Source organism: Ascidiella aspersa, chromosome 9, assembly GCF_963924565.1.
Source record: "Ascidiella aspersa chromosome 9, kaAscAspe10.2, whole genome shotgun sequence".
Classification (NCBI taxonomy): Eukaryota; Metazoa; Chordata; class Ascidiacea; order Phlebobranchia; family Ascidiidae; genus Ascidiella; species Ascidiella aspersa.
Window position 1 is genome coordinate 11492608 of NC_139455.1, and position 13498 is coordinate 11506105.

At 36.2% G+C, this 13498-nt stretch overlaps 1 protein-coding gene across 1 annotated transcript in view; it reads left to right on the forward strand.

Annotated features, from left to right (window-relative positions):
• LOC146133000 (uncharacterized) overlaps window positions 1–13498 on the forward strand; it is a 37160-nt gene that overhangs the window by 19218 nt on the left and 4444 nt on the right. Inside the window, exons 9-21 of the mRNA XM_083397623.1 lie at window positions 3245–3416; window positions 3617–3752; window positions 5013–5239; window positions 8146–8358; window positions 9359–9449; window positions 9523–9710; window positions 10138–10258; window positions 10363–10513; window positions 10584–10758; window positions 10850–10925; window positions 11383–11562; window positions 11892–12287; window positions 12350–12540. Of these exons, the coding sequence (XP_083253749.1) occupies window positions 3245–3416; window positions 3617–3752; window positions 5013–5239; window positions 8146–8358; window positions 9359–9449; window positions 9523–9710; window positions 10138–10258; window positions 10363–10513; window positions 10584–10758; window positions 10850–10925; window positions 11383–11562; window positions 11892–12287; window positions 12350–12540 (2317 nt within the window). The remainder of the gene's footprint in view (window positions 1–3244; window positions 3417–3616; window positions 3753–5012; window positions 5240–8145; window positions 8359–9358; window positions 9450–9522; window positions 9711–10137; window positions 10259–10362; window positions 10514–10583; window positions 10759–10849; window positions 10926–11382; window positions 11563–11891; window positions 12288–12349; window positions 12541–13498) is intronic.

Genomic DNA, 13498 nt, shown 5'->3' on the forward strand with positions numbered 1-13498 from the left:
TCAGGTGACCAAACTTACAATTGGGAAACACTGCCTAAAACAATGCTCTTTGCGAATGTGTTTTATGTGGCTAATGCATTATTATATCTAAATTAAAAGGTTATGTAGCATATACTTAGACTCAAATCAGTCGCATGCTTGCGCACGAGTTCAACAAACAACTGCAGTGTTTTAGGTTTATTGTTTTATGGCGATCCGTTATGACGTAATTTAAGGTCGTTAGGCCTACGTATTTTTATGGCCGTCACAAATCCAAATTGTTGATCCACCCATAACTGGTTTGTAATTAAATACTTTTTGGCAGTGGTTGATAACCGCCGGTCCAATCCTGGTCATGAGGATATTTTGCCGATCTGCCAAAAAGTTATCTATATTGTGCAGCTGGAAAATAATTTATTTATGGCAACTTTAACTGTGAAAAGGCACACTTTTTTCGCATATTAAGCCTTCTTTGGGAGTATGTTAATCTCGCTTTCGGAAAGTTTGTCTAGCACAAAAGCGCCATGATGAGTAGTAGTTCATGACACTATAGAAATTAAAATATACGCCGACTTACAATAACAAAATTTCATTTTAATATAGACCTTTGCTGCTATTTGGTTACGACTAAGTTTGCATGACTTATTTTAAGGTTTTTATTATGTGTAGGCAAAACTAATTCTTGTTTTTGTCTGTTTTAAATCACACCATTTCCTAAAAGTTTGTGCGACCCTTAACGTTTGACAGACAAAAGAAAAACAATTTTAGCTGTTATTAAAAATTACCAGGCAACCCTTTTTGGTTTAATAGTATTTATTAGTTTTTACATTTTGCTTATCAAAATAAAAAGTAAAATTTATGTTTATGTAACACTATACGAGTGAAAATAATAAACACCTAAACTCTCGATCCCTATAACACTTTGCGCGACTCCCAGTTTGGGAAGCCCGCGTTCAATAGTAGTAGTGCTTTTGGATAAAAAATTGGCGAAACATATATTACAGATACCGTAGTTAAGCCTATTGGCCTGCCGAAAGATTCACCTTTATGGGACACTCCCTTATTTACCCTGTATCGCGGCCCTTCGAGCTTCTTCAGCTTTCCTGTCTGCGGCTCCCTTGATTTTGCGGTTTAAACAAGTTTACTTGACCCGCCTTTTACGAACGTCGTTTAAAAAAAATAGGTTTATTGTATATTCGCTTTGTTTATATTTACGATTCCTAGGCCCAACAGCAATATTTCTTTATGTTTTCTGACCGTCATTTTGTTGACCTTGCAATATTTTGAGCTGAGGTATTTAGCTAGTATTTCGCCTGTAAACGGGATTGACATCCGTATGATAGCCACTGTAATGACATCGCTCTTGAACAGTCGAATGTAAGAAGCGTTTGCTAGCTTGCTTTTATGTTCTGCTTTGGCAAGTTATGTCTTCTGGCGTACCCTTCATCTTTGCTTTTACAAGTGCATCGTTCAGTGAAAAGTCAATATATTTTAGCAACTCAAAACTTGTCTTTTCAATATCTCCTCGAAAGGTAAGACTATTTTGGTTAGCTGTGCAGTGTCTACCTGTCGAGTATCTTGATCTGGATGTCCCACCTTTAATCGATCGCGGCACAATCTAGCATTTTCAAATGGTTCCACACTCTTTCTTACTTGGCTATCTTTCTATTTGCAACCTATTAAAATGGTTCCAAGAACAAATTTTGGGAAGTCCCAGGTGCACCACCAATTGACACAGGCTACTTCGAAATACAATCCCCAAAGCATACTTGGAACAAATAGATAATTTAAGTTGTCTAATTTAAAAAGCAAAATATGGCTAATTCTTATTTGTTGAATTTCCTGTGTTTTCCAATTCCAGTCCTAATCTAATTCGGGTTTTCCCCAAAATGCTACTTTGTCCGGTGACATTTTTAGTATCTCAGTAGGAACAAAGAATTTGAATTTATACTCTTTGGTTAAAACATCTTGTAGGTGAATTTTACGGTATAAAAACCATAGGCTGCCTGAACTGCGTTTAGGTAAAATACTTTTTGCAGGTACGCCGTGCCGTTTATAAAAGTGATCTTTTTTACCAGGTCATGTTCAGACCCCCTCTTTTCGTTAGTGATATTATCGTTTTTTTCGTTTTTGTCAGGATTTTACTCACCGTCCTAAGCGGCAATGTGTTTAATGTAATTAGGTCCCGCGTCTTAAACTAATGCGAAACCAAAATCTAATGCAAACGCCGTTTTTCCGTCTCCTGATTGGTCCACCGTAAACGCAGGATACATTTCTCTTTCGTTATTCGTTCAGGTTGGTTGACTTGCAAGGGTGTATTCGACAATTGACGACGCAAAGTGAAACCTTTTTTATCGTTAAAAACGTCGAGTTAATGTCCCTCGCTGTTCGCGCTAATATTTGATGTTGGCGGTTAAAATTGTGACTTTTAAAGTGGCCTTTTTTATGTAATGATTGTTATCGCAAAATTATTCTCTATAAGCATATCCTAAAACCACGTGTTTAGTGTATTTGTAATTGACACAACCTATTTTCCCTCAACCGCAGCTTGTATTTTAGCTTGATTCGGCGCACTGCTCGGCGCAGATGTTGCGCTAATCGTGGCATAATTATAACCGGGAAAACCGATCTTCGTTTAATATTGTAGGTGGAGAGAGACGTGCTTTGGAAAATGCCTGCTGATAGTCTAAACATGATTCTACCAAAATCAATCACACATACTTCACCGCTTTGGTTCAGTTTTTCGCCTGAAGTTAACGATTGCGCACTTAGCGGTTTCGACGTACGTGTTCGCTTTGCGTCGTAAAAGCTCGCTTTTGCTGGACGTTAATTGGTTGTATCTGACTAATTTTTATGGCGTCATTACAAATCACTATTTTATGACGTCATACCCGTCACTAGTTTATGACGTCATTATTCGTTACCGTTAGACGGAAAATAGGGAAATTCCCTACCTTGACATTCGGGACCCCCTTTTTGATTTTCTGGATACGCCCCTGCACGCAATTGTCCCTTACCGTTTTTAATCTATTATCTTGACAAAATATGATTTATGAAGTATTTTTTTTACTTTGAAAAGCCTCGAAGTAAGCCGTGGATCCGCCTCTGGTTGAGTACTGTCTTTTACCAATTTCGCAAAAAACAACAAACCTGTTGTGTTAAATTTCTAAGCCATTTATTTGTTTTTCGCAATAGCCTACACTTCGTTTGTTAAACTTTGTTGATAAACATAATGAATTTAAAAAACATATACTGTGCATTTCAGATTTATTTGCGGATCTGGCCAATGTATTTCTCGCTTCTCTTTTTGTGACGGAGTAGCAGATTGCGCCGATGGAAGTGATGAAACAACTGTTTTACAGTCGAATTTCACAAAATCACAAATATTATGCAACAACAATTATAACCACTATGAAGGTAGCTGTTTGCTAAATCAGGTATGATGTTACAATTCGAGTGATTTGATCACAACTGTATTTTTTGACTATTTTTTATGTTCTATATGATGTTCCTTAAGAGCTATATCGTGCAAGTGTATGAGCCTATTTTTTGTGTAAAAAAAATTGTGAAACAATTGACGTGTGACAACGCAGCACATTTAGTATTCGTTAATGATATCACAAAAAAAAATCTTAAGGAAACGTGGATGTGTGACTTCATTGATCATTGCTGGGATAGATCTGACGAATGTTCCATCGACTGCACTAAGGGATCGTTCTGGTGTGACAACGGCACATGCATAAAAGTCGAAGCGTTTTGTAATGGAATTTTAGGTAAATATCCTATAGGTCAATGTGTTTTTTATGACGTCGATAATAATATAACGAGTAAACATGAAGATTCATGTGTGACAGGAATACACAAGTCCAATGTACCAGTAATACATGCAGCAAAATAATGTATTACAGTATTAAGGACCAAGGACAAACTAAATCCGCAATAATATCTATGATGGAATAATACCTGAACCCTTCGCAATAAGACTTAAACCGAAGAACTCAGTCTTTAATCGCCTTATTGCACGGTTGTGCAGTTGGGCAGAGCAGTGGTTCCCAACCTGGGGTCCGCGGTCCCCTATGGGTCCACGAAGCAGTTTTATGGGGACTGCGAAGGAAACTCTCAGTTAACGATGCTCTTAATGGGAAAACACACTCCTATATCAACGCATATGCGCTTATACGGGCAACAAAGGAATAGCTCAAATAGGGGTATGATCTACGACACAGCTATACGAACTCAAAAGCGAGTGTCGAAGATGAGAATGGAGAGAATAATTGTGACATGGCTCACGGAAGTAATGTCGTCTATTGTTTTGTTACAGTCGCTGATATGTTCGTATTAAGTAGGTTTTATTGGAGAAAAAAAAATACGAAGTGATAGCTTTGTTTTACGCCACAAATAAAGTCAGTTGATTCTTCATTATAATGTACCGGTATTAAATTTCAGATTTATTTTAGGTTAACAGTAGAAATAGCTATACTGTACATTTAAGGATACCTATAACAAAAAAATATAACCATGAGTATATGCAGTTTTACTATGAGAAAGTCAGGTGAATATATAGAAACCTTTAAGTGTGTTTTGTACCCCATGTGTAAAATTTAAAAACAATTCGCTCGTTTCTCAAAAACCCTTTTGGACTCTCAGTTAACGATTTTGCTTCAATGCAAAACTGTAGATTTAATTCAAAAATTTCCCTGTACTAGTTTTAGGAATAAATTAATGCTTTCAAAATCACCTTTCTCTTCTGTTGATTGTCCTAATTTTATGATGGATCGTCAAAGATCTAAAAAGTTGTCAGGGTACCGCCACGTATTTTTTTTTAGAAAAGGTTGAAAACCACAGGGGACAGAGGGTGAACGTTTCGTTCTTATTTTAGTCTTATTCTAAATTTGGCTTATTCAGGCGTTGATGTGATTCCAATTTTGGTCTTACTGCGGGAATCTTATAGTGAATTGCACTTTTCTAGGCTTGCTAATTAAATTACCTTGCAGAATTTGCACGTTTGAAATCTTCTAGATATTACCTTCTAGATTGCGTCGATGGATCGGATGAAGCCGTATATTCAGAAAGCGAAAAGCATAACGAATTGCTAAGATGTAGGAGTAGATTTGGCGTTCGACGTGAATGTGCAATACACGTTGACCATCCTTGGGTGTGCGACGTTTATACTCATTGCATGGGGCGGACAGACGAATGTTTAAAAACTTGCCCAAACTCTTTCATCTGTGGTTCTGGAGAGTGTATTCAAAGAGATTTGGTTAGTATCGTTAAATGAAACAACGGTAAACAGCAATGGTAATATTTTTTTACTATCTTAAAGGGATACGATATGTATACAGAAGTTAGAGAACACCCGTCTTACAACGGGACCAGCGTTTGGCGTATAATTTCTAAACTTACAATATAGAGATAAAAAATCATTGCTTTGCCTCGTATTTTATTCGCATAGTTTATTTATACCGTAAAATAACCACGGTGCGTTGTCTTTCTAAACCAGGGTTCTTAACCTTTTTTGTATGTTTTACCCCTTTAACAAAGATGAATATCAGATTTACCCCCCATTATATAAAATAGTTCTCATCTATTAGAAAAAGGAAAGTAACAAATTACATCAGGTATGATCAATGCGACGGGTTCCCTTGCTTTTGGCAACGAGTTGTTGTCAAAGCAATCCAATTTGGTCTATTTTTTTCATTTCAGACTGGACAGTTTTAACTAAAAAACGCCAGTTTTTGCTTATCATAATTGGATGATAATTTGCTAGGTGCCTTTTTAAAGGAGCCGGTTTCATGGTACTGTTTAAAAATGTTTCCACGCACAAGACACACTGAGGCACTTAAAGACCATTCTCAATAAGATATGTAAATCCAAAATTAAAATAATTTATCTGGTACTTTCTCTTCTTTTGGGACATGCAATTTTTAAGATTACACTTTTTGTTACTTTTACAGACTATATTAATCAGTCAATGAGTTGTTTAAAGCCTTAATCATTGGACTAAAAAGATCAACAATAAACTAACTTGGCCAGTTAAGCCGTACCCAGTGACAAAATTAGGCCATCACATGTATAACCAGCACTGAAATTTCAAAAGGTGTATCGGAACTTTCAAAACTGCTCGCAGACACGTTACCTTAATCCAGTGGTCTCCAATCTTTTAAATAAGCGACCCCAATTTAAATAAGATGTAATCAGAATTTACATTGCGACCCCATTTTGGAGACAATTATAGGCAATGTTAAAACAAATGCTAGAATGCAGCAGAACGGGCACCTACTTCGCCGGGGAATGTATTCAGAACGACAAGTAAAAAATGTTTTTAGCGATAAGCCTCTTCGCCTGTTTGTGTTTCTAAGTGGATATGCTTTCTAATTTGGCCTGTTAAATGCAACCTCAGGAAACGCGGATGTTTTACTACAAATCAACAGCATTTGTTATGATGTTACAAATGAGGGACGATTTTAAACATCTCCGTCTACTGTCTACGTTTAACACACTTGTACATGTAACTTGGTGTGGTTTTAGAAAAAGTGCGACATTTGCTGCGCTAAATCATAAAACACAAATTTTGTCAAATGTATACGTTAACTGATATAGCCTAGCAGCTCTTAGAAGCTAAAAACAGCAATTTTTATATAGAAGATGCACTCAGTCACGTTTATTAGTGGGACCTCATTGTAAAGAAAACTAAATACATAAATCGTACTAAAACATTAGGAATATGGTGAGTTATGGTGAGTTATGGCGACCCCACAACAATTTTAGGCGACCTCACTTGGGGTCGCGACCCACAGGTTGGAGACCACTGCCTTAGTCTATGCCGCGACTGCCGAAGAACCTGATTTATTCAAACAGTAAATCACATATTAATGAAGTAACTAAGAGATAAGGATATTGCCAAGAAACTAAAAAAATGATCAATTAGCGAAGCATAACGTTATCGATACAAGGCGATAAAAAATCAATAGGGTACTAGGCTAGCTTCAAAAAAGCAGTTCTAGGAAACTGTGCTACCAATACCTACAGCTGGCACTATTTTTAATTTACCCCCTAAAGTGAGGAAATTTACCCCCAGGGGTAAATTTACCCCAGGTTAAGAAAGGCTGTTCTAAACAAATGCAGCTGTATCTTCTCGCTTCAGTATTTCTTTATTTGCTAAAATTTGACGAAACTTTTCTCAGTACAAAGAATACCTATAGTCCATTGTTTATTATTCTTTTCGTGTCATTACCCCCGAGAAGAAAGAATCCATGGGGTATTGGGGTTGAATTACTTTAATTCAAAAAATGTAAAAACGTTATGCCTGTGTAATCAATTTAAATAAACCATACCAGAATGACCTAACAGTTCCAGACCTAGTTTATCGAATTAGGTTCGGCTCGATCTTCGTTTTTGCATTACATAGTTACTCTAATTTGGACAAATGTATTGAACAGTATTTGCTGTATTTTTCTGCTTGTTATTTGCAATTATCCCATTTCCTATATTGATAACTAGATGTTTGTTGAATTTTTTTTTTGTATTTAACTGTACAACATTTGTCTAAAATAACCAGCGTCTTGTTTGTTTGTTCTTTTTCAAATAACAAAAATATCAACTAAGCATTTTCATGAGTTTAGGTTGAACTCCAAAAAAATAACTGATTTGTGTTCGCGACCGGTCGTCAGTAAAACATCTAAAACGTGTGGTTGATGTCACCAACACACTAATGTAGTACTTCAAACAACAATATGTTGTTTAAATTAATGGATTTCCAATAGGTATACAGTAGTTGTATATAATATGCCAAAAATATACCTTTAGGTCAAAATTTCTCATTTTTTAGGTCAAAAATAATCGCCCTAGTCATCATTATTATCTTTAGTTATAATTGGCCACGGCTCCACAAGGCAAAAATTTAGAAAAGTGTTTTAGATGGAGGTCTAATCGGGCCTTGAGTAATCTTATTGGAATTCGGTACGCCTACTTTCCTTAATTAAACCCATTCCGTCGAGTCCTTAGTCCGGCCTCTATCCCGATCTGGTTAGCAGGTTACCTGCCGTTTTTAGGCGTTTAAGTATATTGATTTAGTAGTTTAAGTTAACTTGATTTCGTTTGCTTTTCTTACTTTCATAGATTAAAATGTCCATAATAAAAAAACGTGATTTCGTTGTTTTGGTGTAGGTCTGTGATGGAGATATGGACTGTTTAGACAACAGCGATGAGCACAGTTTATTGGGAGAAACTTTTACATGTGTAAAAACACGCCACCCAGTCACTAGAACTTGCCTTCTTCCACTTTCTATTGTAAACGATTCTGTTGGTGATTGCGACAGGGACATGGACAAAATAAGTAGTCGCACGATGGTGCAAACGAGTCACTTGTTCACCCAGCTCGTAAGTTTGATACAAATGAAATAACATGGCATTTTGACATCCGTTACTTTGCTAAATTGTATATTATTTCGTACTTACACGAATTGTATATTTTTACTTCTTTCTTTTATCTTAATGTGAATTACGAACCAGTTATGTACAATACATTGTACAATGATAAAACTTACCATAAGAAAAATTCGTTTTTTTTTAAATAAAAATTGACTAGACTCTAGAACAGTGGTTTTCAACCAGGGTTCCGCTAGTACAGTTTAAGGGTTCCGCAATTTTTAAATTGTTTAGCTAATTGAGGTGTGTTTATTACACTGGGGTTCTCGAGCCAGTGGAATTATTGCACTGGGGTTCCTCGAGCCAGTGGAATGTTTCCATATAGGGTTCCATTCCAGCAAAAAGGTTGAAAGCACTGCTCCAGAATATAGATTTAGAATAAAGACTATAGGCATTAAAGAGAGTACTGACGAGTTCAATGCAATTTTTACAAGAAATGCAAATTTCAACAAGTCGTTTTTTCATTGTATTTAACGAACCAACAAATCAATTTATCCCGTCGCGATTAGGAAAGTCAATAAAGCCGGACCTCCTTTTACTTTATCTACCTAATACTAATACCATACAGCGAAAGTTGCTTAACGTGTACCCCTTAATCTGGCACGATATGATGGCATCAAATAATTATAGGAAAAACTTCAAACAAATTTTATCTTGGATGAGCTGTAAATTATGCGAACTTATATTTTTGCCTTGGGCTAAAGTATAGCTTGGATTTCGATTTGCGATAACAGCAACTAGCACTTTTTTACACCATATTTTATTTGTTGTGCTACTTTCTAAATGTATTATGAGTTTTTCATAGTGATATATTTGCCAATAAATTTATACTTGGAATTCTCACGGGGTGTACTTCGTTCCGTGGTTTTTAAACCGTTTCGTTACAGTCTTTCAGTCAATTGGTCGTACAAAGCGATTTAAGAGGCTGTATTTTCCTTTTTTGTATTTTTAGAGTAAACAAGATGTTTTCCTAAAAGTTTTACACGCAACTTTATTACATAATACATACTTTCAATGTATTGGAGAAAGCAGAACAATTCCAGGTATATAGTTTTTTTCAAATTCAGACAACAAAATCTTTTTTAATATTTATGTTGTTCCAACAAATATTTTCAGGTGAAAAGCAATGCGATGGTATATTTGATTGTGTGCTTCTGTCAGACGAATGTCTTTGCGAAAAATCGCCTGATACTTGTCAGCAACTTTGTTACGGACACACGTCTGTAGATGTCGCCTCTGAATCATGTAAATTTTGTGCCATTGGTGATCTACGCTGCGACGATAAATGCATTTCCCGACTACAGGTTAGCACAGTGGTTCTCAAAATTGGATCCGAAAATAAATTAAAAGTGGTCCGCGAAACGTCTTTTAAATCGAAAACTAGTTTTAATATTTATCCTTCTGATCGCAGGTTGGACAGCCTTGCTCTAGTGTAGTGGCTCCCAATCTATGGGTCGCGCGGTTTAGGTGGCTTAGACATTATACAAGTCACCTCATTTAATAAATTATTTAAGTTCACAAAACAAGTGTAGTTGATCACGGAACTATATTTAAGCTAAATAGATTGACTAAATATTAACCTTATATAAATACTAAATTTTTTTGTCTTTGGTCGCGAGATGTTCAAAAAACTTAAATTTGGGTCGTACTCAAAAAGTTTGAAAAAAGGCAAAGAACTACTAAAATGAATTAATTGTTTTTCGAAAAACCCTTATTTATTGTTCTACATAGGTTTGTGATGGCATTTTAGATTGTCACCATGGTGAAGATGAGTTATTCTGCCCGCAATTAATAGATTGTGCAGTGAGTGGAGTTTCCCTTTGCCAACCAAACTTTGCATGTCATTCAATAGGTAAGTCGTCAGAGAACAGCCTACTAAAACGTGCTTACCAACGGAAATTCGCTTTAGGCCATTATTGAATTTTGTATGTAATATAGCATATAATCGTTTGGTAGACTATGACAAGAATCGTACACGAATGGCATTTGCTTGTGACGGGAGACCGGAGTGTACCAATTTCGAAGATGAATGTTTGTCTTGTGAACACCCTCTTCCGGAGTTTTGTAATTACGTACATTCGGCCGAGAGCGAATTTGGATTTATGGTGTAAGTATATACTGTACAACTTTGTTTGAACTGTAATTGTGATTTGTTAACGTAAAACTTCGATTCGTAGGACATTTTATACGTGTATGTCTAGCGGACGTCTATTAAAGTATTCGGAAATATGCGATGGACAAACCAAAAATTGCCCTGGAGGTGAAGATGAAATGGAATGCCCGAACCGCATTTACTGTAATGATACAGTATCGACAACCGGTAAACGTCAGATTCACATATCTCCATCACAGGTTTGCATTTGAGTTTAACTTTTTGCAACGGCCTTCCCATTTTTTCTAATAAAAATCAGGTATATAGTGAAACTGATGTTTAAACTTATAGATATGCAATGGAAAAATTGATTGCAACAATATGCTGGACGAATTCAACTGCACAGATCACTTTTATTGCGTAGGAGGTAAAATGGGTTGTTGAAGTTTTTTAACACCAGCAACAATACTGGCTTCACACAAGTGACAAACAAAGAATATTTCAATAAAATGGACCACTTTTATTTTATGCCAACTTCAAGCAAATTTTAGTGTTATGTTACCTCTTTATATGAAGGCGTAAATTGCATCCGATCAGCCACCCCTTTAGATGTGGGACACTAACCCAAGGCATTTATCAATACTTGGAAAGTCTCCATCTTAAAACTGAATCAAGGACTTCTATATATTTTATTACACTTTTAGGGTTTACTGTACATATACGCCAACTTTATTCAACGGAAAGTACGCCACAATTAAAAATATCCTGTTGGTTTATGGTTTATCCTTTTCACTTGTCAAAAATAGTCTTTAGTAAGTTATTTAAAATAGTTTTTCAAACGTTTTAAAAAAAAGAAAGCATCTTTAAAATAAATATCCATCTAGGTGAACCGTTTTTTGTTCCGCTTCGTGGTATTATGGATGGCAAGGCAGATTGTGTTGATGGAAGTGATGAATGTCCACCAAGTAGTTTTGATGGTGACGTATTCGCATCAAGAGAACACATGATACGAGATCCTGTGCTTAGATATCTTATTTGGATTATGGGTGGTCTATCGCTGATAGGTATCTTGTTGTCTAAAAAGAAAAACACAAAACATCAAAGTGGCAAAGTTTTAACTTGTTAATTGTTATTTGCAAACTATTTTACAACGTTTTAGCACGATAGTATATCAAATATTTTTCTTTTTGGCAACCAGTTCTGATAATTTATAATAAGTAGTAAAATGTTGGCCCTAAAATTACGTACACTGTTTAACGGCGATAAGCTTGCACCAACAATGTACAGTACACGAATTATTTTCGTTTTTAAATAATTATTTTAAAACCACAAAAGAATTAATGTTTTAATAAAAATTGAAATGAGTCGAGTTACTTTATTTCGAATGTTTAAGGTAACTTCGCTGTGCTATGTGAAACCCTCTATGATCTCCTATTGGCAACCGACCGGTTTAAGAACAAACGACCATTCGCCAAAGTCAACCACGTATTAGTCTTCAACTTGGCATTAGCCGATCTCATCATGGGAATATATTTAATCATTCTTGGAATTTCTGCCTTACAAACTTCAGGCCGGTATTGTCAGGAGGACAAATCCTGGAGAAGTTCAACTACTTGTTCCTTACTTGGATCGCTAACCGTAGTCTCCTGTGTGGCATCAGTATTGATTTTGGTGATTTTAACTGCCTACAGACTCTACGGTGTAGTCCGACCTTTCAAGTGCCAGCATGTAAGCTACGTTACGGCACTGATTTTCGCAATTGGGGCGTGGACAATTTCCATATTTATAGGTAAAAAAAATCACTAAAAAACTTGTTAATTGCAAGGTAAACCCCAATACGATTCTTTTCAGCGATTCTCCCAATTATAAAACCGATTTCATCATGGTATGTTTCTCACACTTGGATACGACACAACTCCTACTTCTTGCACGATTTAGTAGATCGAAAAGTTCTGCTTGAGTTCATCAGGAAACTTCCACTTTTCTATTTGAACGACCTCAATGTTTTCCGAAACTACTCCAACATAAATCCAATAGAGGAAGTAAGATGCGACATATTTACATAATTGCTCACAAGCGTTTTGTCACTCTAATCCAGTGGTTCTTAACAGGGCTTTGGAGCAGGCGTAAATTTTAAATTGCTCCGGCTCCAGCTCCAGAGCTCTCTTTTATCGTAGGTTAGCTCCAGCTCCGGCTCCATTACGCCAAAAACTAAGGTTTTAAGGATGAACACTTAATTTGCAATATCTAGCGTTTCAAAATATTCACTAACAAAACACTGAAGTATGGATTAGTTCTAACTCCTCTAAGTAGAACAGGGGTTCCCAACCTGTGGTACGCGTAGCTTCCGTTTTACACAACTTTATATTTTGTTTTTTGGTTTTACTTACATAAAAATAATTCCCCGAAGCCCACTCTTATTGTTACGTAACTATTCCTGTAGTTTCGAAACAATGCGATCTTCAAAATACAGGCCATGTCAATTATTGACAAGGAACACAGTTGCTTTGTAAAGCGTACAACGCTGTTTGGACAGTGGGCGTTAATTATGTCAAATTATTGCTCTTGATAAATATAGTCTACTGTCTTATAGCTTAAGCTACAAATAGCGTTGAATAATGCTAGTTGTAAGCTAAAAATAGGGTTCGATCAAATTAATTTTCTGCAAGTGGTACGCGTGACGCTCCAGAGCGTCCAAGTGGTACGAGATCATTAAAAGCTTGGGAACCCCTGAAGTAGAAAATCTAATCACAAGATACCAGTGTCCAGTAACCTACTAAAAATAAAAGCATGGTAGGCTACAGCATGCACTAAACAAAGGTAAATATCCACAACTTTCCTGCTGTATCAATGGCTATTGGCTACAACAGTGGTTCCCAAACTTTATCTACTCGCGTACAATTTTTTGTTTCTTACAATGTTCTTGTACCTTCTACATTTAGAAAACTTGTAAAAGCTTATTTGCTATACTTTCGTTTTGACATGGTAGGCTTGCTAGTA